The sequence below is a fragment of the Puma concolor genome, chromosome E2 (genome assembly GCF_028749965.1).
Source record: "Puma concolor isolate L17-30 chromosome E2, mPumCon1.1.hap2, whole genome shotgun sequence".
In the NCBI taxonomy this organism is placed as follows: Eukaryota; Metazoa; Chordata; class Mammalia; order Carnivora; family Felidae; genus Puma; species Puma concolor.
This window is the reverse complement of record NC_141681.1, coordinates 28035806-28062474: the sequence shown is the minus strand read 5'-3', so window position 1 is coordinate 28062474 and position 26669 is coordinate 28035806. Positions and strand designations below refer to the sequence as shown.

Here is a 26669-nt window from a genome sequence, read left to right as displayed (position 1 = left end):
CAGGCGGTTGGCGTCCGATTTCAGCTCAGGTCATGAGCTCTCACAGTTCATGAGTTCAAGCCCCGGGGCAGGCTCTGTGCTGACAGCTCAGACCGTGAGCCTGCTTCAGATTCTGTATGTGTGTGTGTCTCTCTCTCTGCCCTTGCCCTGCTCACCCTCTCTCTCTCTCTCTCTTTCTCTCAAAAATAAAATTTAAAACAAATTTTAAAGTCATGAGTGATCACAGAGTTGCACATTAAGATGACAGAGGGACCTCATTGTATCCCTATTAAACTGGAGGACGCATGATAGGAAGCTGGATACTATGGATGCTGGCTTCCTGGGGCATTGTGGAGGTTGTGTAGGGTGTAGGTTTCATGGCCTGGAGTAAATGGGGTGCTGCTGCTCATTATCCAGCAATCCTGCTCCTGGTTATTGACCCCAGAGGAACACTCTTACATGCCTAGAAGGGACACGACCGAGGACGGGTGTGTGGCATTATTTATGGCATTATTTGTAGTGGAAAGGAGCTGGTGGCAAAGGGGAGGTAGGGTCCATCACAGGGAGAATAGAATGAATCCCTACAGCAGACACACAACCACATGGATGGATCTAAAAACGCAGTTTTTAGCAATAATGTAAGAAACACGAGGTAGTAACACCGTATCACTTACGTGAGTTAAAAACAACAACGTGCAAAAGAATGCTCATTTTGAAACAAAAAAAATGTATCAGAATGGCTGCCTATAAAGGTCAGAGAATGGGGTGGGGCGCCTGGGTGGCTCAGTCAGTTACGTTTCTGACGCTTGATTTTCAGCTCAGGTCATGATCCCACAGTTCATTATTGAGCTCTGCATCAGGCTCTCTGCTTGGGATTCTCCCTCTCCCCCTCTCTCTCCCCCTCCCTCCCTCAAAATAAATGAATAAACTTTAAAAAAAAAAAAAGAATCAGATAATTGGAGTGGGTATGAGGATAAAAAGGAATAAAGAAATATACAAAAGAAATGAGACTAGCCTGACACACCCTGTGTTTACCTTTCTCTCCTCCCTGCCTGCCCTCGCCCCAGGCGGATTCCTCAGGGGTAATTGCAGGGCACACGGTCGGTCCCACGACAGTTTAATTTATCCTTCACACTTTATTTTTCGTGACTGCATAATATTCCAGCCAGAATTTAAAATCATGATTTATTATTGAGAATTGAGGTTATTGCTATGTTTCCCCCAGTAGCAGCAACTGTGTAAACTTGTCAGGACAGTGTTTCTCCAGAAGTGGCCCCCCACACCCCACAGGGTGCTTTACAACTTTTGTGGGCTCCTTCCTCCAATAACAAAAGAGTAAAAATATATTTTTTTTACCTCATCGGTACAAAGACGAATACAATCCAGAGTGGACTCATAATTATATACTTATTATTAGTCTGTTCATTTTTTTTTCTGAATTTGAAAGCAATTAGAATTAATTTTTATAGACCACTAACCTTCTGGATAAGTTTTCCCTGTCCCATGAGTTAGACACTAAGCAGAGGCCCAGGGTGGACTAGAACCCAGGCCTCAGCTAGGCAGGCTGGTTCTGTGGTGTAAGTAACCCCATGGCCAATTTTAAGCTGTTGATATGACATCACTGAAGAGAAGCTGGGAAGAGATACAGAGGAGCTCACCATTGCCTATTTCCATTATAGAGATACAATAGTAGTAAACAACTCCAAGAACATACATGCTAGAGAAAGGTAGTAAAATAATTAACAAGTGATGAATTTTGAGTATTAATTACATTTGCTTTAATATAACCTATTTATTTACAAGTTTTTCTAATTTAATGTGTAATCGTGGCTGTTTGTCAAAGGGCTTGCAAACATTTCTGAAATTTTAACAATCAGCTCTTGCAAACTGGCACGAACTGGCTCCAGCCTGTCGCTCGCTGAGGGACCTATAGCAGGTGGTCTTCCGGACCGAGGCCGGGACAGTGACAGACTACATTTCCCAGAGGCCTCCTCTCCCAGAACCTGTCCTCAGCTTCCGAAAGCTGTTACCATGGAGATGGGCTAACAGATGGTGCGGGCTGTTCTCAGAGGGGTGAGGAGGGAGCCCAGGACCTGAGGTAGCTGGTGGCAGGGTAAGAAGTAGGGTGGTGGTGGGAGGGGGCTTTTTCTGCTTGGGGGGCTTCCAGCCCTGATCTTTCTGGGGAAGGGGTGTGTGTGTGTGTGTGTGTGTGTGTGTGTGTGTGTAGGCTGCTGCCAGGGACGGGTGCAGAAAAGGGCCTGCGTGGGTTGGGGAGGGCCTCTGGGCAGGGACTGCCCTCCCCACACTGGGCTGTAGCTGAGGAGGCAGTCTGGTTTGGGGAGTATTTAGCTCAGCTCCACCTCTGATAAACGTGTTCTGTGACCTTGGGCTCAGGGCCCATCTCAGTGCCTGTCACAGTTGTAACCCTCTGCAGCCCACAGACACCTTGGCCTTATCCCCATTTCTATCTTTACTTACCTCTCCCACTCCCCCCGCCTCATCCCTTCTAGAACTTTCCCATCTCAGTAGGCCCTTAAGTGCCTGGCTTTCAAAGCCAGAAATATATGGCTTCTAACCCCAGATCTGCTACTTACTAGCTCTGTGACCTTAGGCACTGCACTTAACCTCTCTAGGACTCAATTTTTTCATCTGCAAAGTGGGTACCATAGCACTGTCTGCTTCTTAGAGTCCGTAATGGAAAAACTCAATTCAGTGTCCTATCTCCTGTGTGTCTCTCCTTTACTACTCACATGGGACACTTCACCCCTGACACTTCTGGTCACCAAATGTGTGACTCACCAAGCAATTCTCTGTGAGCTGGGTGTCCTACAACGTAACTCAATTCTGACACTATCTACCTGGAGATAGAATCAGACCCCACAGATTCAGGGCTAAGTCCCACAAGATGGCCCGTCCACCTCAGACACCGATCTCAAGTAGTAGGTCCCTAGGTTTACCCACAACTTCTGTCTTCCTTGGTTACAAATTGGAGGTTGGTGCCCATGACGCCTTCCTCAGGTTTGATTAATTTGCTCAAATGGCTCACAGAACTCAGGGAAACACTTACTTGCATTCATCAGTTTATTGAAGGATCCAAAAAGGATACAGATGAGTAGCTAGATGAAGAGGTAATAGGGTGAGGTCCGGAAGGGACCTAGGCACAGGAGCTTCCGTCCCTGTGGGGGTGGCGGTGTCATATAGGTGGATAGGTTCACCCACCTGGCAACTCTCCAAACCCCCCTCCGGCTGGTATTTTATGGAGGCTTCCTCATTTAGCACCATCAATTATTAACTTCATTTCCAAACCGCTCTCCTCTCTTTAGAGAAGTGGGGGGTCGTGGGGCTGAAGATTCCGAGCTTCTAAGCATAGCATGGCCTTCGCGGCGACCAGCCCCATCCACAGCCCACCCGGAGTCCCCTCGTCAGAACAAAAGATGCTCCCTGTGCTCTCATCACTCAGGAAATTCCAAGCGTTTCTGGAGCTCTGTGCCAGGAACTGAGGCACAGACCAATACATATTTTCTGGGATCTCACTGACTCATTGCAGGATGTGTGGGATTATCTCTGGGAAGCCCTTAGCACGGTGCCTGGCACACAGTAGGTATCGGGTACACAGTAAGCACCCAGTGATGGTTATTACTGTCCTCCCTGTGGAGGAATACTCTCTGCGCCCAAGGGGCAGACAAACAGATCTGAGCATTGGGCTGTGCTGCGGGGCTGGCAGGCACAGTGGGAGGTTTGCCTGCAGAGAACTGGGGTCCTGAATGAGCCTGCTAGACACAGGCCTCCACCGTGATGTCGGCCACCTGGGCCTCAAGTGGGCTGACCTCCAGTAACAGGTGCATTACTGGGTCCTGAGTCCTACAGAATGTCAGCATGGGACAGAAAACATCTGTCTCTCCTTTCATGTTGCAGAAGGGGAAAACGAGGCCTAGAAACGGGCAGGGAGTGGCCCAAGGCCCCAGCAGAAACTGATGGCACAGCCAAGTTCTCCGTTTAGCCAGGCTGGGGGTCACTTTGCCTCCCCAAGAAGCTGAGGCTCCAGATAGGGATAGGAGTGGGGAGGTGGGCCCAGCCTTTACCTCCTGGTCCCTTTTGCCCCCCCCCCGGATCCTGGCTCCACCCAAATCTGGGGAGACCCTGCTCTTTTCTCGCCTGTTCCCACTCCACCACACCCTGGGCATTGGGTTGGTTTCCCCTCCCCTCTGGACCTTTGCCCTGTGTGCCATAAAGAAACGGGACATTTGAGGTAGAGCACTGCAAATACCAAAGACTGGAGATGGAGTCAGGAGGCAGGAGGCCATTGGATCAGCTGGGCTGGTGTAATAGGAACCCGACACGGCCACTTCCATAAGCAGAGCCTGGATTTTCTCACATGACGGGAAGTCTGGAGGTGGCACTCAGGGCCGCCAGGGTTCCGTTTGGGACCCCAGATCCCCCCGTCTCTCCACTCTGCTGTCCTTAGCAGGCAGCTTTGGTCCTCGTGTGTGGTCATCTCACAATCAGGCATTGGCTGTCCCACCTCCTGCTTTATGCAGGAAGAAGAGAAGGGCAAACAGTCCGTGCCATCTGGGCCCTGCACTTTACCATCCGACAACTTGGACTCACATCTCAGTGGCCAGAACCAGGTTCACATCGCCGAGGCCACCCCCAGCTGCAAGTGAGGCCGGGAACTGAACATTTCAAACCAAGCACATTGCTGCCACCAGTGAAACTGGGGTTCTGCCATATATGGAAGAGGGGACTGGATCTTTGGGGAGGCAACTAGTGGTCCACTACAGTGAGGCTTTGCCTTGTGGCTGCGGGTAAGGGCTTCCCTAGGGCACATGAGCACAAATGTCATCTCATTGTGGCTCCCCAAAAGACCTCCATCCTGTGGGCTGACAAAGGGCTTGGCCCGGAGAGTACAGGCTATGTCACACCCCACACACCTGCCCCCTGGCCAGGTGCCCTGCCCTTGCCTTCTCTGTGCCTCAGCTCCGAATTTGGTGATGTTACTTTTCTTTCCTTCCTTCTTTCTCCTTTCATCATATTCCATATCACCTTACTGTTATGAATAATTTTCCAATTCACTTGTCCGACTTAATAAGTATATCTTAATAGGAAACTTCATAATACCATTGTAACCCCTATGGTATTAGTGTTGCTTGCCATAAAGAGAAGGTACTTTCAGAAGAAAGAAAGAAAGAAAGAAAGAAAGAAAGAAAGAAAGAAAGAAAGAAGAAAGGGAAGGAAGGAAGGAAGGAAGGAAGGAAGGAAGGAAGGAAGGAAGAAAAAAGAAAAGGAAGGAAGGAAGGGAGAGAGAAAGAAAGAATGGAGGGAGGAGGGAAGGAGGGATGGAGGGAAGGTTGGCAAGCAGCATTAGTAAGTTTGGACCAGGACCTACTCTGGCCTTGACAATAGCTTTCAACCTGTGGCCTGCTGTGTCTTTGTTTTTAACAGAGGTCTGCACATGTCAGAAAGGTGTTACAGGCATGCCAGCACCAAGCAAGACTCTCCCCAATAGAAGTTTAAGAGGGGCTAGCTTGTCCCCCCTCTAAACCACCTCCCAGAGACACAGGTGGTCTTGGTGGCCGAAGTGGGCCATTCTGAGTGCATTTATCCCTCCCACAGACATTCCGCCTCTAGGCAGCCAGAGACGTGCCAGGATGGAGGTCCTGAAGGAGAAAGTGGAGGAGGAGGAGGAGGCCGAGCGGGAAGAGGCGGCCGTGCGGGCTGAGAGGGGCGAGAAGGTGGTGAGGCCGATGGAGGTGCGGAGGGAGGAAGCCCCCATGACACAGGAGATGCTCAGAGACCTGGAGAAGAAGCTGTCAGACATTGAGATGGCCATCCCGGAGAAGCTCTCGTGCGTGCCAGGGTGGGGGTTTCGGGCCTGGCGGCCCTGATGAGGGTCAGACCAGGGCTGGGTGAGAGAAGAGCCAGACAGAACGGTGGCCCTAGGGCTGGGAGGCAGGACCGGACATAGAGGGAGGCAGATATGAAGGAGGGCTCTGCTTTCAATCGGCCTGGTCCAAGTCCCCTCTCTGCCCCTCACTAGCCGTGTGACCCTGGGTGAGTCATTCAACCTCTCTGTGCCTCCGTTCCCGTTTCTATTTAAAAGTGCACAGGACGATGATGCTTCTAGGCAGCTGTGAGGATTAAATGAGGAAAGGATAGAGCCAATGGCAGCTAAGGTGGGTTGATGGTTCCCTGTGTGCCAGGCGTAGCCTCACACGGACTAATGCCACCCCTCTTACGGGCACAGGACCTTTACCAAGGACACTATCGACATCTCCAAGCTACCCCTCTCCTACCAAAGCAACACGCTCAAGGAGGAACACTTGCTGCAGGTGGCGGACAGCTTCTCCCGCCAGTACAGCCACCTGTGCCCAGACCGCGTGCCCCTCTTCCTGCACCCACTGAACGAGTGCGAAGTGCCCGTAAGGCCAGGTCGTGGAGGGTAGGGCAAGGGCTGGAGAGCAGAGGGTGGAGGGAGGTGGGTCAAAGCTCATGGGTCAGAGTTTATATCCGGGGATAGCATAAATCCAAATGCCAGCAGACCTCAGCAGGGTCGATGTGAATCACCCCTGGGGGCCTTTGGGGGCCTGGAGACCCCACGCCAGCTACGGGACAGCTAGACACCTGGTGCAGTCTCCAGCCCCGGACCCCAGCTCTGTCCAGGGAAGGGCAGAGAAATAAGATGAGATAGACTGGGACCCAAGCCCTGGCCTCCTTCTCTCCAGCCCTGTAACCCAAGCACGTCCTGAGTGTCTCTGGGCCTCAGTTTCCCCCATCTCTAGGTGGAATGGCATAGGATGAATGCAAAGGTTGCAAAACAGCAGCTCACAGGCTGATAGGGACCCACAGACTGTTTTATTTGGTCCACATGGTAATTTTTAACATTGGTATTAGCTGCCAGCATTTGAAACTCAGTGATTCCCATACGGGTCCCAGCTCCCGCTTCTCTTGATCTGGTAACCCCAGGTGTGCATTTCCCCTGGAGCAATCAGCGGGCCTGCTCAGGTGGGGCCATGTGACATCCTATGCTGGCGGGCCTTCCTCGAATCTACAGGGAGACCACGGAGGACTGGGCCATGGGCCCTGGGATGACAGCAGCCCCTCAAAGGGGTAGCACTAGCTCCCTCGCACTGGGTGGTGGTCAAGAGCCAGACGGGCCAGATCTGCTCCTGACTGTGAGCCTGAACAAGTCAGCTCACCTCCCAGAGCCTCAGTTTCCCCATCTGCCACTGGGCCTGACTTACAGGGTTGTTGGGGGATCGGGAGGTGGTGCCTGGTCTGGCAGCACTCAGCAGAGCACAAGCTTATTTGGCATCTGGGCTGGAGGGGCAGAGGCCTAGAGAGCCTCCCCACCCAGGGCTCTGGCTTGCTGGGAGTGCTGGCTTCCCCCCACCAACCCCCAGGTAGAAAGCCCTCTGGGGGCCTGTGGTCTCTCCCCTTGCAGAAGTTCGTGAGCACAACCATCCGACCCACACTGATGCCCTACCCTGAGCTCTACAACTGGGACAGCTGTGCCCAGTTCGTCTCAGACTTTCTCTCCATGGTGCCCCTGCCGGACCCCCTCAAGCCGGTAAGCCACCCCTGGCTGCATCCTTAGGCCCATGGGACCTAGGAGGGGAAGCCGGGGATATGGCGAAGGAGGCTCAGTGAGGCTCACACCACAGGCCATAGTGCATCTGGTCTGAGCCCCTCAGAGACCCCTCTAGGGTGGGGTGGGGAAATGGGCCCAGAGAGGGAGGGCCACTTGCCTGAGGTCACACAGCAAGCCTGGTCTCCTGGCTCCTACCTCTTTGCCTCCTTTGCCTCCTTCTGCCTTCAGAGTCTTCCTCTCACGACTTGAGGAGGTGAGAAAAGAAGAGAGGGGAGGGCCTTGCTGGTTGTGACCCCCAGCCTCATCTTTGGGATTCTGTCTAGCTCAATGTGTTTCCCACTGATCATGGAGGGAGACAGGGAGAGAGGGATAGATGCACAGGGAGAGGGGAGAAAGGCAAGATCCTTCGATCAGAAGAAGTGAGGACAACTTTGGATAAAACCGTAAAACGACCAATCAGAGAGCATTAGACCAGAAGCTTCTAACTAGTCCAGATGGTCTTTCCTATCAGGAAGTCCACAGCCACTTAAAATTATAGGCAAATGTGGATTGCAGTTTCTACACATGGTTCGAGGTTTCCATCCCATTCTCGGTAGGCTCTTCGGCCTGACAAAGGGGAGGAGCCTGGGGTGGGGAGGGGTCCCGCATGCTCATTGGCCCTAACACCAGGCTGCTGGCCTGTGGGAGGACAGGTAGGGGTGCAGCGGGGCGGCTGCGCTGACTAGCCCTCTGCGGCCAGCCCTCCCACCTGTACTCCCCGACCGCGGTGCTCAAGTACCAGGAGGGGAACTGCTTCGACTTCAGCACGCTGCTCTGCTCCATGCTCCTCGGCGCTGGCTACGACGCCTACTGTGTCAACGGCTACGGCTCACAGGACATGTGTCAAATGGACTTGACGCGGGACGTGTGCCCACTCACCGTGAAGCACCAGGAGGTACGGGGGCTCGTGCTGCCCCGGGCATCCCGCAAGGCGTGTCATTGGTGACGCAGCGCGTCCCCTCCCTTCCTGCCCCTTCCCGGCCCCACAAGCAGCCCCCCGCTGCCCTGGACTTCATTCACGCTGCTGGTGTGTCTGTCCTGGTGTGTCTGTCCCGGTGTCTCAGCACACACAGCCCGGCTCCCCGAATCGCTGTCCTCCTTCCCTTGTCCTAACTCACTTCCAAGCGGCTGTTCCCCACCAGGTGAATTCTGTGACTGCCGCCAGCTTCCACCGGCTTCTAAAGTCAGTCTCTCCCAGATTTATCCTCCGTGTTTGATAAAAATCCCCTAGCCGTTTTCATGTAAGGAAAAAAACAGACAAGTGGGCATTTAGTTCGCTCTCCACCCCCTCTCCGCCCCACTATTTCCTCCCAATTCAAAAGACCCCTTTTTAACAGCAAAAAAAAATTGTCACCAACTCTCCAGCAGGTGGTGGGTGTGTTTTTATATCTGTTGACATGACAGCTCCCAACTGGCCAGAGGCTGCTGTGAACACAAGAGACGCTCTGAAATGAATTTAATTTTAGGATTCCAAAAGCATCTCTGCATTTTGGGAAATAGCCATGGTACAGACAGAAAATACTATTGGGGAACTGGATTGACTCCAGGGCTCTGTGATCAGAGTTAAACCCCCGTGGGTGTCTGCAGCTCAGGACAGGGCATCGGGGGGCCTGGGGCCTCCAGCACTATGTGCATGTGCACCTGTGTCACACCTGAGCGAGCTCCCGGGGGCCCTGGGGCTGGTGCTCTGCTGGAGGGAGGCACCGGGTGAGAGTCTTGCTCTCGCAGGTCCACCTCCCCCAGGAAGATGGAGCGAAGGCCGCCTTACCTTCCGCTTGGCTTCCGCAGGCCTGGGAGCCCACACTCAGGCCTCTTACCCCAGCCAAAATGTTAATAATTAAAGTGATAGAATAGCTACTAGATGCAGAGAACTTTCAGGTTTACAAACCGCTTTCACGTCCGTTGATGGGGCTTCCCCTCACAACAGCGCTGTGTGGTGGGTGTTATCTCTCCTATTTCACAGACGAGTATGTAGAGATGAACAGAGAGATGGACTAACGTGGCTGAAGCCACACGGCTGGTGAACGGAGACAGGGGCTGAGGCCCCACCTGGCTGATGGGCAGCTGCGGAGACTGGCCATTTTCCCTCTTCACTGTGGCAGGCCCCCTCCGCAGCCTCTGCGGTGTTCTCCCCTCGACACTGTGCTGACCACCTGGCACACATTTGTACACGCGTGCGTGCACGCACACAGGCTTTCTTCTCCTTCCTAGCCCAGAAGAGTCTTTAGGTCAACACGAGACACCCTCCAATGCCAGAATCTGGGAAGTCCGACTCCTGACAATTCTCCCGCTTTCTGGGTCAGATCCAGATCATAGATAATAAGGGCAGTGGGGGGCGAAGGGGTGAAAATCTCATCTCCTGAGCTCTGCCACGCCCGGCACCTCCCGTGGGCGTTTTCCTGTCTTTAGGTCTCAGAACAAGCCCGGGAGAAGGTTCTTATTCCCGTCCCATTCTACAGAAGAGCCTGAAGTCAGGGAATGGGAGCTGAGGCTCTTGCATTTAGGGCCAGAAAGCCTGGGGACTCCAGGAGCAGCTGTGATCTCCTGGTCAGTGGGGCGGGCGACGCAGGGCCACTGATCCTTCTCTCGTTGGGAGACAGGTGGTCCAGGAGGAAGAAAAGGTACCACCTAAGAAGTACGCCATTAAACCGCCCAGGGACCTGACCAGCAGGTTCCAGCAAGAGCAGGAGACAAAGAAGCAGGAGGAGATCAAAGCGGAGGAGGAGAGGCGGCTGAGGGAGGAGGAAGAGCGCCTCCTGGTGGGTCCGCGTCCTCAGCCCCTGCACTCAGTCCTCCGGGAGAGGCCGCTGGCAACTGTAAACCGACACAGATCCACACACCCGGGTCAGCATCCCCTCCTCCCGCCTCACCATCCCCCACATCAGTCCAGCCATGTGGGAAGCTCCCACTGGTGGTCAGCCAGCTTCTGCCACGGGTTTCTAATGTCAGAGAGCTCTGCTGCCTGGAGCCAGCCTTTCTGTGCCGGACTCTGGTGTCCTCCTTGTTCCAGACTCTTTCCCTACCTGTATATACTCCTCATCCATCCTCCCTGGTTCCCCATCATCCCAGGTCTGGATCCTCCCATCCATCCTCCCATGCATCCATGCATCCACACTCTCATCTCCCCGCCCCCCCCCCCCCACTCTTTTCCTCCCTCCCTCCCATCCTTTGCTTCCATATAGTATCTACTAGCATCTCCTGTGGTCCAGGCACTGGGGATACAAAGAAGAACATGACACAGTCACCCTTCTTCCAGAGGGAAGAAGACAAAGAGGCCACGCAGTACCCCTCCACCTTCCTTTGGATGATATCTCACCCAGAATCACAACGCAGAAAGCCAGTAAATCCCAGATACTTCGGGACTCCAAAGGGCCCAGTTTGTAAACTACAGATAAACCCAGACCGTCCCATTTTACAGATAAGAAAACAGGCTCAGAAGGGGGGTGATGTCCTCAAGGTCATGCAGTCAGCCAATGCTGCCATCAGGATCAGAAATTGGCTCGCCTGCTGGTTCCCCAGCCCTGGGGAGATGTTTAGGCCCCTGACACCCCCCTTCCCACCCCTTGGCCCATGGTCACCCACCTTTCCTGTGCAGGATGTGGAGAAAGCAAAGACTGACCCCCTGCATGGCCTACGTGTGCACTCCTGGGTCCTGGTGTTGTCGGGGAAGCGTGAGGTGCCTGAGAGTTTTTTTATCGACCCATTCACGGCACGTAGCTACAGCACCCAGGACGACCACTTCCTGGGCATCGAGAGCCTCTGGAACCATAAGAACTACTGGGTCAACATGCAGGACTGTTGGAACTGCTGCAAGGTACTGGGCCAGGGGGCGGGGGCGATGTGACAGGCACAGTCGGACGGGGGTGGGGGGGTATGCTGGGGGAGTGACCTGTGGGGTGAGCTGACCACACCGAGCTTCAGACTTTCCCCATTAGCTGAGTCCCCATAGCCCACTCCTTTGTCCATAAATAACCATTCTAATATTATTGTCTCTCTCTTGATTTGTGTATCCTTATAAAAAGTGGATTCTTGTTTATATGAGTGATTTTTTAACGTTTATTCATTTTTGAGAGATAGAGAGAGACAGAGTGTGAGTGGGGGAGGGGCAGAGAGAGGGAGACACAGAATCTGAAACAGACTCCAGGCTCTGAGCTGTCAGAACAGAGCCTGACGTGGGGCTGGAACTCACGAACTGCGAGATCCTGACCTGAGCTGAAGTCATACGCTCAACCGACTGAGCCACCCAGGCGCCCCTATATGAGTGATTTTTTAAAACAATGTATTAAAGTATAGAAAAATATACTCATGAAGAAAATATACTCATCCTAAGTGTATAGTCCAACAAATTCCCATGAATGTGTGTGTAGATATGTATACACACATACGTGTGTGTGTGTGTGTGTGTGTATAAAATTCAGTGCCACTTACGTAAGTTAAAAATACATGCACACGTTTGGGGGAGAGGGAGGGTCGTAACTGCACACAAAAGGACTTTCTGGAGTGTGGGCAATATTCTATTTCTTAATCTGGGTGCAGGGAACCAGAGTGCATTCAGTTTCTAGAAATTCATTGTGCTGTACACAAATCAAATGAGACACAGGCTCCAGGCTCCACATCCTGTGCTCTTTTGTTGTTTCCAAATTCCTCCATTTCCAACCAGGCCAGTTTCCCAAAGGTGGATCCTGGGCCCTTTGCCCCCTCTTCCAAGGTGACCCTGTCCAAGGGGACTGCTGTCACCCCTGTGGCAGATGGGCAGAACTGATGCACCTGTGCCCCAGTGCAAGTCACCCTGTGTGGAAGTCAGATGTTCTGAGATGGGGAAACTTCTGCCTTGAGGGAAGTGAGGATCAGCCCAGCCCCCGCTCCCGTCACCACGCTGGCCTCTCAGCCTGATTCCAGGCTTGGCTCTCACTGACTTCACAACGTTGTGGGGTAGATGTGCAGTAGATGCTTAGAATAGTCCCTGCCTGTGCAACAAATGTTAGCTATTGTTACTCTCATTTTACAGAAAGAGCTTCTACCCCACCACACAGATAGAGCAGCGCCCAGACTGCCCTCCCCCAGAGCCCAGGCTCCTAACTGCCATGGCGGTCAGTGCCCTCTAAAGGCTAATGGACCCTTAGAGGCTGCTTACAGTCCTCCTTCGCCCCATCCCAGACTGGACTGAAGGTCCTCAGCCTCTCCCTCCCAGCATGCTCTGCACCAGTGCCAGGAGAAGGAAATCTGTGGCGGGGATAGCACAAGATGATGAGATGAGGTGGAGATGGAAGGGTGGTCTGGTGGAAAGTGAAGCCAGAGAGGCTGTACTGCATCACCAAGTGAGGCCATGAAGAAATAGATCATGACACTGGCTGTCACTTCTGCCAGGGGAGAGTGGGAGCGGCTGCTCTGTTCCCTCGGACGACCCTGAAATGACATTGAGAACGGAGAGCCACGCGAGGCACCCACACAGAAACTGGTTGGTGCAAACACACCCCAGGCTCACGGACGTGGTGGTTGTCCATTCATGTATGCTTTCTCTGTGGAAACAGAACTTTAAGTTAAAGTATCAGAACACCTAACTACTGCTTCTAGTTACCAAGGTGATGGAATGGAGGACGTGCTTTAAAGAAATACAAACATCTGTGTGGTTAGCTTCCTCTCCTCTAAGCCTTGACTATCCGCAGTCACTACTACATCTGCGGGCAGTTCTCTCCCTCCCTGCCCTCCACCATGTTCCTCGTTCCTCTCCCCCCACTTCCCAGCTAGAGCAGAGTAAGAGCCCCCCAGGACTCAGGGTGGTCTCAGATCAGAGCTGCCTTCAGGACAGCGTCATGTTGAAATCCTTTGTGGGAAGCTATTCTTAAGCCTTTGACCTCCCTCTGGGACACTGATTCTGGGTGTGTTGGGGTCAGGGGGTGCCATCCTGGGGAGGTAGATTGGGACATTGAGTGCCCCCATCTGCTGGGAGTTATCTGGCAGGTGAACCCAGGCTCAGGTAGGCTGGGCTGAAAAGGTGAGAGCCCCCCCGCCATGGAGGAGAGATTCCCGCCTGCCTCCTCTATACAGTTCTGCGTGTGCCTGCCTGGTTCCTTTCTCCCTGGCACGGGTAGAAACCGTGAGTTGGCCCTTTCTCAAACCCACCATTTCCCCATCCGTAAAGTCTTGCTGGCCTGCATCTGCTCTGAACACCGCCTGGGACACCCCCTCCCCCGCCGACGCAGCAGGATAAGCCCCATATCTAGGACCGTCCCAGGCCGGAGAGTGGCCAAGTCTCACAGAGACCAACAGCGGGATTGTCTTCGCAGGGAGATTGGACAGCGGGGCTGGCTTCAGTTTCCCTGTTGAAATGAGGAGGATGGGCATGGCCTCTGAGAGGTGGCCTGGAACCGACATTCTGCCCCCTGAGACCCTGGCCCAGGTCCCTCCTCTACTCCGGATACGGCTGTTCCCCGCTACCGCGTGGAACGGGAGGGGGTGTGCTGGCGGTGGGGTGCACTCAGATGATCCTTTCCCCACCAGGACTTGGTCTTTGACCTGGGAGACCCTGTGAGATGGGAGTACCTGCTCTTGGGGACTGAGAAGTCTCACCTGTCCTTGACTGAGGAAGAGGAAGATGGGTTGAATGATGACGACGATATGGAAAACCTGGTGAGTCTCAAGCAGCGCGGGCTGGGCGGTGGGACGGGGTCTTCACGCCCTGTCTTGCTTCAGGCCGACCTGACCCATGTCCCCCACCATGTGTATGTGTATTGGTGGGGAATGTGCCAGACAGACTAGTTATAGATCCCTCAAAGCAGAAGGGCCTGGACCCTGCTCTCATTTTACAGATGGGCAAACTCGGGCCCAGGCAGGTCCACTGACTTGCCCGGGACACCCAGTGGGGTAGGGAAGGGCTGAGACCTGCATCCATGGCTCCTGCCCCACACACAGCCCGCCTTGGTCAGGGGCTGCCCTGCTTCTGTTAAGAGCATGTCCCCTGCAGTAGGGTGATGGGACCATGCCCACAAGCCCTGGCCTCACTTGCAGACCTTCCTTCATAGCCACCACGGTCCCCCTCACATGCTTCCAGGCCTTTCTCTGTCTGTCTAATCAGCCCATTGGCCTCGGGCCTTCCCCACGGCATCAGCATCCCCTCTCCTATATCCTGGCCGGGGGCCTTCCAGGCAGGTCTCCGTGAGGACCCGTGCCTGGAGGTCGGGGGCCCAGAGGCTTGGCTGTTGGCTGCGACACCTTGGGCAAACTTCCCAGTCATGGAGAGCTTCATTTTCCCCATCTGTGTGTAAAATGCGGGAGTGGGGTCAGTTATAGTACCAGGTGTATCAGTTTGCTAGAGGTGCCATGACAAAGTGCCACACACTGGGGGGCTTGAACAACAGAAATTAATTTTCTCACAGTTCTGGAGGCTGGAAGTCCAAGATCAAGGTGTGGGCATGTGGACTTCTGCTGAAGCCTCTCTCCTTGACTTGCAAATGGCTGTCTTCTCTCTGGGTCCTCGCGCGGTCTTTCCTCCGTGTGTGTGTCTTAATCTCTTCTCACAAGGACCCAGTCACGTTGGCTTAATGGCCTAGTTTTAATTTAACTACCTCTTTAAAGATCCTGTCTGCAAATGTAGCCACATCCTGAGGTACTGGTTTTGGGGCATGATTAGGGGGACACAGTTCAGCCCACCCCAGTAACATTCGAATGACCCTAAGTGCCAGGAGGCACTTGACCTGAACTAACTCGTCCACGTCTTTACAACCACCTGGTGAGGTGGGTGTTCATATGATCCTTCATGATTATCATCATCCCATTTTACAGACAAGAAGACTTAACACAGGGGTGAAGTAACTTACCCAATGGTAAATGGCCTGTAAGTGACAGAGCTGGGGCTTGAACCTGGGATCTGACAGTCTGACTCCCAAGTTTGGGTTCTGAACAGTGACTCTGTTCTACCTCTTGGGACTGCTCAGGGACAAAAGGAGACCATAGGTACGACGAACTTGTCTCACCGTCCTCATCTCTGGAGACCAGAGAGCCTCCGTGTGCCCTAAATCCTGGGACACAGGCGCCCCCTGCTGGCCTCCAGGGAGCACAGATTAGATGAACGAGAGGCAGAGGTGTGAGCCATGTTTGTGGGAGAACATTTTTACATTGAGAAAATCTTATCCACGTTTCTGTGCTTATCTAGCTTGAGGACCATTTGTGTAGACCAGTCCTTATTTTACAGATGGGGAAACTAAGGCTTGAAGAGGGGGAAAAAAAACAGTAGCTAGGCAGTGCCTCAGTGGTTTATGTACATTCTTTTTTTAGTATATGTTTATTTATCTATTTTGAGAGAGAGAAAGAGAGCATTAGCAGGGGAGGGGCAGAGACAGAGGGAGAGGGAGAGAATCCCAAGCAGGCTCTGAGCTGTCAGCACAGAGCCAGACTTGGGGCTTAATCCCAAGAACCGTGAGATCATGACCTGAACCGAAATCAAGAGTCAGACGCTTCGCCGACTTAGCCACCCAGGCGTCCCTGTATATTCTATCAGTTAGTCCTCCCACAGGGTCCAGTTAACAGTTAGGAAACAGGCTCAGAGCAGTTAAGGGACTTACTCCCCCAGGACGCCAAGCTGGTGTCAGATGGAGGGTCGGGCTTGGGTCCACCTGACTCCAGAAGCCCCTTTCTTGAGGAAGGATGTGTAGCTGTTCCCGGTGCCCGTGCTGACTGACAGGAGGTGGGACACGCAGGGCAGGGGATTCCCGTCCTAGCCAGGCGGTCAAGGGAAGGCTCCTGAGCCACCCCTCTTCCTCTCTACCTTGGGTCACGCCAGGTCAGAACCGTCCGTGACCTCTGGCTCCCCTGGGGGAGCTGATGGCCACTGTGGCTTGGCCCTGGCGGGCAAGACAGAGGCTCTGCCTCTAACTGCCGCTCCAAGGCCCAGCCCTGACCACAGCCTGCCCCCTCCGCCCTCTCCCAACAGGGCAAGGAGGACGAGGATAAGAGTTTCGACATGCCGCCCTCATGGGTGGAGCAGATTGAGATCTCCCCAGAAGGTATATGCACGTATGTGTTCACCCACCTCCCCAGGACCCGTTCGGGGTGAGCCAGCCGAGGCTGCCCCAGCCCCTCATTTCCACCCCTTCTGCCTTCTGTCGCACCCTTGTCCTTCCTTCCTGCTACATGCAGTAGCTCTGTGGCCGGGGGCCTGACACCTGGCATGCGGGAGGGGGCTCAGTTAAGCCGCGCTGGGTGACACAGGGTGGGTGATAAAGGACAGGGGACCAGGACGCAGTCATTCCCCTCCCGCACCCTCCCTGCCAGGAGGAGGCCAAGCATAGTACAGGTGGCACAGGGGAGTGGAGGTGTCAGGACCAGGAGGAGCAGGCAGAGAAAGCAGGAGGGCAGGGACACTCGTGTCCCATGCCGGCATCTACTGGGTGCTGAGGTGCCTGTCTGGGGGTGCCCAGACCCACGGTGAGGGCATGGGCTATTCTAATAGGTGGGAAGGGCTAGAGGGGGCTTCATGGGAACCAGGGGAGGAACACCCGGCCCAGCCTCCCGGCAGAGAGTGTTTCCAGCAGGGAGACCTGCATAGGCCAAGGCCTGGCAGTGGGTGACTGGTGTGGTAGGTCACAGCTTCCACGGCCAGGCTCAAACCTGAGAAGTCCCCCGGGGCAGAGCCACCCTGGTGACCACTTTCCTCCATCTCCCTGCAGTGGGCTGGGGGCCTAGAGTTAAGCAGACAGCACAGCGGACAGCGACTAGATGAGTGGCTGGGGAGGGCGGGGAGGGTGGCCCTCTGGTCCCCCCCCCCCCCACACTGCCCTCATCTGGGGAGGAGCGACCCCAGCCTGCTCTGTTTCTGCAGCTTTTGAGACCCGCTGCCCAAATGGGAAGAAGGTGATCCAGTACAAGAGGGCGAAGCTGGAGAAGTGGGCCCCATATCTCAACAGCAACGGCCTCGTGTGCCGCCTCACCACCTACGAGGACTTGGAGTGTAAGGGGGGCAGCCCCGCCCATGGGAGCAGGAGAGCCGGGGTCCCCATCCCGGTGTGTGACCTCGGGCACGTCGCTGCCACTCTCTCGGTGTGAGTGCGGGCCCTGCCGGCCTCTGTGCTGGGCAGGTGGAGGCCAGGGGAGCCGGCCTGGCTGCACCAAGTACCCATCGCGCCCCGCAGGTACCAAGACTTTGGAGATAAAGGAGTGGTTTCAGAATCGGGAGGACATGCTGGAGCTGAAACACGTAGACAAGAGCACAGGCCTGAATGTCGACTACTTCAAGCCAGGCCACCCCCAGGCTCTGCGTGGTGAGTGTCCAGCTGGGAGGCCGGGGTGGGGACGCTTCTCATTCCTGGAGCAGCCTCCATGTGGCTGGCCTGTGCTGGGAGGAGCCAGTACCCAGGCATCCGCAGGGCTCTTAGGCGGCAAGCAGTGTACTTCGCCTCTGCCTCCCTGAGCAAATCAGATGTGTGGGAGGTCAGGAGAAGTGCAGAAAATCCAAGGAAATGTGACAAATGTCCCTCCAGGAAAGTCAAAACTAGGGCCACGGGGCCCATTCTGTGGCTAGGCCTAGGCACACAGTGGGGGGGGGGGGGGTGTCACATTTCCAAGGGGTCAGAATACTGAGCAGTAAAACCAATGAATGTGCTCCGCAAGGACGATGCAGCAGGGGGCGGAGGTGTGGCCATGAGCCCCAGAGTCTGGGAAGTGAGGGAAGGACATGTGTTGGGAGAGAATCAACAGCCCTAACCTAAGACTCACAAAAGAAAAACACAGTGTCAATATACATCTAAAAAACATTATCAATCTCACTTGGTAGTTGAAGTGAAAAGAAAGAAAAGGAAGAAAGGAAGGAAGGAAATCCATAAGGGACCATCTTACGAGCCTCATGTTGGCAAAGATGAAGAAAATGGTCTTACTGGGTGTGAGCAAACACATTTGCCCCCTGTCACTGTTGGTAGGACAGAAAATTGGTGCAATGTCCCTGGAAAGCAGTTGGGCAAAATAATCAATAGTAGCTTCCAACGATGCTTTCTAAAAAAATTTTTTAATGTTTTTTTAATTTATTTTTGAGGGAGAGAGAGAGAGACAGACAGAGCATGAGCAGGGGAGAGGGAGAGAGAGAGGGAGACACAGAATCCGAAGCAGGCTCCAGGCTCGGAGCTGTCAGCACAGAGCCCAACGCGGGGCTCGAACCCACGAGCGGCAAGATCACAGACCTGAGCCGAAGTAGGACGCTCAACTGACTGAGCCACCAGGTGCCCCTCAACTATGTATGCTTTTTGACCAGCAGTGCTACTGCTGGTATTTGTCCTGAGCAAATAATGGGCAAGAATGAAAAATGCATGATGCAGATGTTCAACATGGTGTCATTTATAATAACGAAAAGGACAGAGGCAACCTAAATACTCAGCAGTAGGGGATTGGTTACAGAACTCGTGGTCATCCATGAGCATTCACGGGCATGCCTTGTCCCTGGGGTCTGGGGTTGGGTTCTCAAGCCAGTGGCCAGAGCTCCTGGTCTCACCCTGCTGACTTCCCGGACCCTGTCTCCCACTACAGTGCACTCGTACAAGTCTATGCAACCTGAAACGGACCGCATCATGGAGTTTTACGACAGAGCCCGTGTGGACGGCCTGGTAAAGCGGGAGGAGACATCAAAGACAATGACGGAGTATTACCGAGGACGGTCTGACTTCCTCTCCTATCGCCATGTCAGTTTCGGGGACAGGGTCAAGAAGTTGTCTCTGAACAGTGCAGAGTCAAACCCCCGGCCGATTGTGGTGAGCACTCACTGGGCCTGGGGATATAGGGTGCCCACTCTCTCCGGCAGGCTGAGGTGACCCTGGGATGGGGACAGCTCTGACTCTGGAGCCACATCTTTCCCAAGTGCCCTCTCCTGTTTTGTGACCCTGAGGCTGTCAGATGCCAGGCTGTGCCCTTAGCCACTGGGCCATGGATGTGTTACTTCCTTACTATTATAAAAAGTGCACACTCGTGACCAAACATTTAGAAAATATGGAAAAATATAACAAGAAAAGGAAAAGTATCTCGGGATGGTATCTCTCAGATATTGCCATGTGTTAATAGGTTTGGTTTTGAGAGTCTAAGTCTAACTGAGGTGTGTGTGTGGTGTGTGTGTGCGAGGGAAGGTAGAATCCCTGCATCACTCACTTAACATTAAATTTGCACTTTTTCCTCTACATCATTACAAATTATTTGGCAACTGTGTCTAACGGCTGTATACCAAAGAGGCTCTTCCTGGAAGTAAGGGATGTTTAATGATAAAGCAGGGTGCTTGGAGAGGTGGTGAGCTCCCCATCTCTGGAGGTGAGCAAATAGAATCTTGTGGAGAGAGCTAGAGAAGAAACGCCGCACCATACAGGGCTGAGGTGGCCGGGTGCTGAGAACCCACGGAGCCAGAGAGCCACTGTCTGGCTGGGAAGGACTGCTCCATATAAAGTCCCAAAAGCCCCCAAAGCCCAGTGTCCGATTGTCCTTTACTTCCACCCTCAGGGGTGTGCACAGAGAGCCCCTTCCCCACCTCCCATCCTATGATGATCTGGCCTCCCAGAAAATCACAGAGCGGTTTGCCCGCAACCCCGAGCAGCCTGCGGATGAGGATGTGGCGGAACGCGTGTTTCTGATCTCGGAGGAGCGCATCCAGCTGCGCTACCACTGCCGTGACGACCACATCACGGCCTCCAAGCGCGAGTTCCTGCGGCGCTCTGAGGTGGACAACAAGGGCAACAAGATCGTCATGACGCCCGACATGTGTATCAGCTTTGAGGTGGGCCTGGGCGCCGTGGCTGGCCCGGGTGGGCCGGGTGGGTGAGGAGAAGTTCCCGGGGCCCTCTGTGCCATCCCAACGACTTGGGGAAACTGGGATGGAAACTCATGGTTCCCAGCCCGGAAATTCATCTCTGCCCCTTGGGAAAATCAAGAGCTCCCATCTGGGGACCTTCATCTTTGCAGCTCCTCTGAAAATCTGCCCTTTTTCCATTAAGAAAGGCAACCCAGCAGGCTACTCTCCTTATTCGTCCTCCCCCCCCCCCCCCCAGTCCTAGACCAAGCTGACCCCAGATCCCGGACCAACACTGGAGTAGGAGAAGGTCCTACCACCTCTGAGGAGCTGGCTTTCCTCACTCTTCTGGCACATTCCTTAGTCCCTCTGAGCTTCCAGTTCACCTTCTTTTATAATCTATACTTTCATAGATGAAGAAGCTGAGGCCCAGAGAGGTCAAGCAAGTTGCTTGTTGTCACACAGCTAGAAAATGGCAAGGGAAGATTTGAACCCAAGCAGTCTGGCTCCAGAGTCTGCCCATGACCCTAGCCATTGCTGCTTCTCCTTGTCACTGTGGTTGTGGTTGTCCCAGGTGGAGCCCATGGAGCACACCAAGAAGCTTCTCTACCAGTATGAGGCCATGATGAAGCTGAAGAATGAGGAGAAGTTGTCCAGACATCAGGCCTGGGAGTCGGAGCTGGAGGTGGTCCCGTGGTGAGGGTGGGTGGGTGGGTGGGAGGAGGCAAGGGTAGAGGGTGTCTTATCCATGCCATCCCCCGCTTTCCAATTTAGGTGCTGGAGATCCTGAAGCTTCGAGAGGAGGAGGAGGAGGAGCACAGGCTGACCATCTCCATCTATGACACCAAGCGCAACGAGAAGAGCAAAGAGTATCGGGAGGCCATGGTGAGCCTCGTGTCCTGGCCCAGGCCCTGGCTTTTCCTGGACACCGCTGCCCCCCCAGGCCTCCGGGACAGTGAGGACAATCAGGGACTCTGCCAGGGAGCTCCTTATAGGGGACAAAGCTATTGACACCACTGTGGTCCTCCTTGCTGTTGAGCTGACCGTTTCTGTGATGAACACCAAAGGGTGCTCAGGATCCAGAAGGTCTCCCCCCACCTCCAGGGGCTGTGGCCAAGCCAAGGCCCTCTGCCACATGGGAAAATAATGGAAATCGTGTACCCACCTCCACCCAGGGCTCCCCTCAAGGTCAGGACCTGGGCCGGTAGCCCCAGGGAGCCCACTCTGGCCACAGGCCTGAGTTCTCGGGCACCTGCCGCACAGGACTTTCGGGTGATACCCTCGGGTTGCAAGGCCCAGCTGGGTTTTCAAGGCCAGCTTCTATTTTTAAAAAATTTTTTTTTTCAACGTTTATTTATTTTTGGGACAGAGAGAGACAGAGCATGAACGGGGGAGGGGCAGAGAGAGAGGGAGACACAGAATCGGAAACAGGCTCCAGGCTCTGAGCCATCAGCCCAGAGCCCGACGCGGGGCTCCAACTCACGGACCGTGAGATCGTGACCTGGCTGAAGTCGGACGCTTAACCGACTGCGCCACCCAGGCGCCCCATCAAGGCCAGCTTCTAAATCTCCTTCACCCACCAAGTGTGGAGATTTCTACAAATAGTTTGGGGTTGTCGAGGCAGGACAGGGCATTAGACCACTCACTGGTTCTCAGCCGATACAGGCTAGAATACCTGGGGTGAGAGAGAGAAAGAAGGGAGTTATTGGCAATTTTTGATTTACCGTTACTATGATCACCATTTATTACCATTTATTCAACAAGCATCAGCTGAGCGTTGGTTATTTGCCGGGGCTCAGGCAGAGAGATGTGAATTCAGGTATGCAGAGTTGGCTGTTACCGACTGTGACCACTGCTACGAGGGCCGGCACAAAGGGCCCCTCCGTGGCCTCCGTCCCAGAGGCACCAGGCCCTGGGATCTGGATTTAAGGCCTAGTTTTGTGTCATCACATGTTGATGCAGAGCTAGTCAGGAGGTCTCTGCGGCTCCTGCTGGTCCAGCTGACCCTCCCCCTCCCCCCCACAGGAGCACGTGATGCACGAGGAACACCTGCGGCAGGTGGAGGCCCAGCTGGACTATCTGGCCCCCTTCCTGGCACAGCTCCCGCCGAGTGAGAAGATGACACGTTGGCAGGCCATGCGTGTCAAGGACGAGTGCCTCAGTGACTTTAAGCAGCGGCTCATCGACAAGGCCAACCTCATCCAGGCCCGGTTCGAGAAGGTGCGGCCAGGGCCTGGGCAGGGGAGGGAACCTCGGCATCCTCATCCAGAAAATGGACTCGGGGCTGTCTGCTCGCCATCTCCACACTTTTGAGGGAGCAGTGAGGGGGAATGAGTCAATCAGTGCTTGGAATTTTCCAGAAGACCGAGTTGTCCTTCCTCGTTGTTTGCTGGGTGGAAGCAGGGAGGGAGGGGTGGAGGGGTGGAGAGGTGGGGGGTGGATGGAGGGGTGGTATGTTATAACAACCCCTAGTCCTCGCTGCATTTCATACTCAGCTACGTGCCATGTAGTTTCCATGCATTATCTCCTTTAACCTGCACACAATGCTCTCTGGTGTGTGCAAGGGTATACAGTGCCCTTCATTCTGCAGACAAGGAATTGGAAGCTCTGAAAATATTGGAAACTTGTTCACCAGGCTCTCAGTCTTGAGGCCTGCTCCTCATGAACACGACACGTCTCTAAATGTGACCCCCCCACTGGCTCCCATGCAAGACATTGTGTGGCCCCTGCCTCTGCCGCTCTGGCTTCTGTGGATGGTGGTAGCAAGGCCGGCCCTCATCGACTCCTCTGCTCTCTGCTCCCCATGCCCGCAGGAGACCCAGGAGCTGCAGAAGAAGCAGCAGTGGTACCAGGAGAACCAGGTGACCCTGACGGTCGAGGACGAGGACTTGTATCTGAGTTACTGCTCTCAGGCCATGTTCCGCATCCGCATCCTGGAGCAGCGGCTCAACCGGTGAGGGACGGGGGAGCTGGACAGGACCATTAGGAGGCTGGAGCAGAGCGTTGTGAACCCTCACCACCTCCTGTTCCTGCCTCTGATTTTAGGCACAAGGAGCTGGCCCCGCTGAAGTACTTGGCTCTGGAGGAAAAGCTCTACAAGGACCCACGCCTGGTGGAGTTCATGAAAGTCTTTGTTTGATGCCCGCCATGGGGCCTTGGCCAAAGCTGCCAGGGCAAGAAACCTCCCCCACAGCCTGGCCCCTGTGCCCCCCACACCCGGAAAATGACAGTCCACTTGGGCAACCTCACTGCCACACCGCCTCCCTGTGGCCCTGTCTGTTCCTGCTTCTCATGACCTTCCCGTAAATAAACACCCTTTGAATTTGCTGCTTGCACCTCATGTTTAGTCTTTATAGCCTAGGGGCCACCATCTGCCCACTCACCTTGGCCACCTTCTTTATTTGCTTCCTGTCCGTCTTCCCATTGGAATGTTGAGTCTTTGCAGCACCTCTGCAGATGGTCCCACAGCCACCTTCAAACAACTGGTTAGATCTCAATGTGGCTAGGGTGGCCCAGCTGACAATGTGGGAATGGCAAAGCCAAGGTGCATGCTCCAGGACCTGGGGGCTCCATATTAGACTGCCAGGAACAGCGCCCAGCTCCTCTTCTTACCAACTACTATTTAGCCATCTGTGAAATGGCATGGCGTTGTTGTCTTCCATAACACTTGTAAATCAGAGAGGGCTGGAAACGGCACTTAGAAAGCACTCAATGTTAGCTTAAAAAGTGGCCAAGAAACACATGAAAGTGTCAAATTCATTAGTCATCAGGGATATGAAATGCCACCACAAACCCAGCAGTATGTATACCATGAATACGTGTCAGGAGGATAAGAAGCAAATGGAACTCTCCCGTAGCTTTCCCAGTGGAAGGGTCAATCTGTACAACCACTTTGGAAAACTGGAGGTATCTAGGACTAAGCTTTGGCCCAACAATTCTGCTCCTAGGTTCCATTCCATCCACCCATCCATCCATGCTCCCCCATCCATCTATTCACCCGCTCATCCAATGAACAAGAATGATGAACAACTCAACCAAGATGCACATATACATCCACTAAAAGGCATGTACTAGAACATTCATGGCAGCACTATTATTAGTACCAAGCTGGAAAGAACCCAAATGCACATCAAGAGTAGAATGGAGACATATATTGTGGTCTTGAGAGATTTTTGTCATAACTGTATGGGAATGCTCCTGGCTTCTAGTGTGTAGAGCCCAGGCATACTGTTAAACATTCTACAATGCACAGGACAGCTCCCTGCTACAAAAAAGGATCTAGCCTAAAATATCAGTAATGGTAAGGTTGAGAAACTCTACTTAGGCTCAGTGAAAATGCATGAACTATAAGCCACATGGAGATTCCTCATATACAATATCAAAAGATTTCCAGATACAAAAAAAGTACATGCTGCCTGATTCCATTTATATGGGGGGCGGGGGGACCCAGACGAATTAATTGATGGTATTAGAAATCAGGATAATCACTGCTCTTGGGGTGTAAGGGTTCGTGAATGTGAGGGAGCACCATGGGGGGCTTCTGGGAAGTTTGTAATGTTCCTGACCTGAGCATGTTCAGTTTGTGAAAACTCACTTTGACACTTAGAGTCTATGCCCTTTGGAGCATGTGCGTGATACTTCAGTACAAAGTATTTTAAAATGCTGATCCTGAATCTAATCAAGTTTTAACTTCCAATTCACAGGAAATTCAGAGGGAAAGAAACAAAAATAAACAACACTAGAAGGAAACAGTGAGACAAAATCATAATGTGGGACAGTCTACAAGGTAAAAGTCCTGATCAATCTCTTCAAAAGATCAATGTTATTTAAAAAAAAAAAAAAAAAGTTGGTCTGGAACAAAATGAGTTAAAGAGCCAGGTGTGGTGAATCTTGTTTCCTAGTTAGAAAAAGTTTTACATAGCTTTCGGGGATGATTGGGGAAATCTGGACTGCATGTTAGGGAGTTATTAGTTTGTTGTTGCTATTGTTTTAAATGTGGTGATTTAATGCTTATCAGGACCAGAGCCTTATTCTTAAGAGGTACGTGCTCAGCATTTTAGTGCCACTGAGGGCAAAAATGTCTTGATGTTTACAACTTTCAAATCACTCAGCAAACATACATACATGAACAAAGCAAACACGGAAAAATGCTAGCAAGTGTTGGATTATCCACCAGGTGAATTATACTATTAAAACTATTACACATCATTGTAGAATTCTTTGCAAGTTTTCTCTGGGAAGTTTTTCACAATAAAAAGTTGAGGGGAAATACAGAGTGGACAGCTTTGACCAATCAGATTTTATTCTGCTCATCTAGTCCTCTTTTGATACCTCTCTCCACCCACTTCCCAAAAGTACAACGTGAGGGTGGACCCTCTGCCTCTCTCTGGCAGGGGGTGCAGTACCGTGGAGAAATCCGCAGACTTTGCTTTAACAACAACGGTTCAAATCCGGACACCATTCTTTTTTATCGTGTGGCCTATTACAAGCGCGTTAATCTGGACCTCAAGTTTCCTTATCCGTAAATCGGAACAGGAATTCCTACTTCTTAGGATTGTCAGGTGCGTTACAAGAGATCAAGCTGCCCTGAGCTGCAGTGAGCGGCTGGCGGATAAACGGGGAGGTTCGGGGGTCTTTAGGCACCAGGCCCTGGGCATCACCAGTGGGCTCGAGTCCCTAATGAGCGGTTCCTAGGCGGCCTGGCCACGTGTGGGGCCCCGGCTCCAGCCGGTCAAGGCCCTTCCCTAAGCCCTTCCTGCCCACGAATCAAATGAAGCCGGCCTCTCTCCGATTTCTGGTTGGTGGTGCCTTTAAGGTGGCAGCCCACACATCCATTCACCGACGCCGGGCCGTGGGGCAGCACCCGGGATCTCCACTCTCGGCTCGCACCCGGGATCATGCTCCGTCTCCCTGAAGGTCTCCAGTCCGAGCCAGAGAAGAGGAGTAAAGTTCTTAGACCACCGCAGCACCGCCCCCGACCAGAGGGAAGGCGCAGGAACTACCGCAAAGTGATAAAACTTCACCTCCTCGCCCCCCTCCAAGATGGAAGCTCCGTGGCTTCACGCTGCTCCCGATGTCCCCGCCCCATTGGCTACTTGGGAACTGGGTTTTCCAATAAGGCTTAAGCTTATTGGTTAAATTGGGACGGTTGCTAAAGCGATTGGCGCAGCCGGCATTGGAGGGCGGCTCGAAATGCTTTCAAACGCGAATTAAGTTTGAGGAAGAGAAGGAAAGCGGAGGAAAGGGAAAGTTTGAGGTGGAGGCGGGACCAAGGAAATGACAGCCCTCATTGGTTAATTAGAAGCTGAGGGG

General features: G+C 53.4%; 1 protein-coding gene across 1 annotated transcript; it reads left to right on the top strand.

Moving 5' to 3' along the window:
* The first annotated feature begins 1992 nt into the window (after nucleotides 1–1992).
* Nucleotides 1993–23684, top strand: DRC7 (dynein regulatory complex subunit 7). The gene is made up of 18 exons (XM_086689327.1): nucleotides 1993–2092; nucleotides 5593–5824; nucleotides 6224–6398; nucleotides 7421–7546; nucleotides 8307–8501; nucleotides 10207–10365; nucleotides 11202–11420; nucleotides 14108–14236; nucleotides 16536–16608; nucleotides 17424–17552; nucleotides 17734–17862; nucleotides 19118–19338; nucleotides 20130–20345; nucleotides 20932–21042; nucleotides 21132–21242; nucleotides 22383–22577; nucleotides 23171–23310; nucleotides 23403–23684. Exons 2-18 carry the CDS (start codon nucleotides 5628–5630, stop codon nucleotides 23494–23496), a joined length of 2619 nt encoding a protein of 872 aa, XP_086545453.1. The 5' UTR covers nucleotides 1993–2092; nucleotides 5593–5627; the 3' UTR covers nucleotides 23497–23684.
* Nucleotides 23685–26669: the final 2985 nt, after the last annotated feature.

Excerpts from the sequence above, each read along its gene's own strand:
- DRC7 (XM_086689327.1), top strand. The coding sequence starts at position 5,628 with ATGGAGGTCCTGAAGGAGAAAGTGGAGGAGGAGGAGGAGGCCGAGCGG. Across the intron at positions 6,399-7,420 it reads TGAACGAGTGCGAAGTGCCC|AAGTTCGTGAGCACAACCAT; the intron begins GTAAGGCCAGGT and ends CTCCCCTTGCAG. Across the intron at positions 16,609-17,423 it reads GATTGAGATCTCCCCAGAAG|CTTTTGAGACCCGCTGCCCA; the intron begins GTATATGCACGT and ends CTGTTTCTGCAG.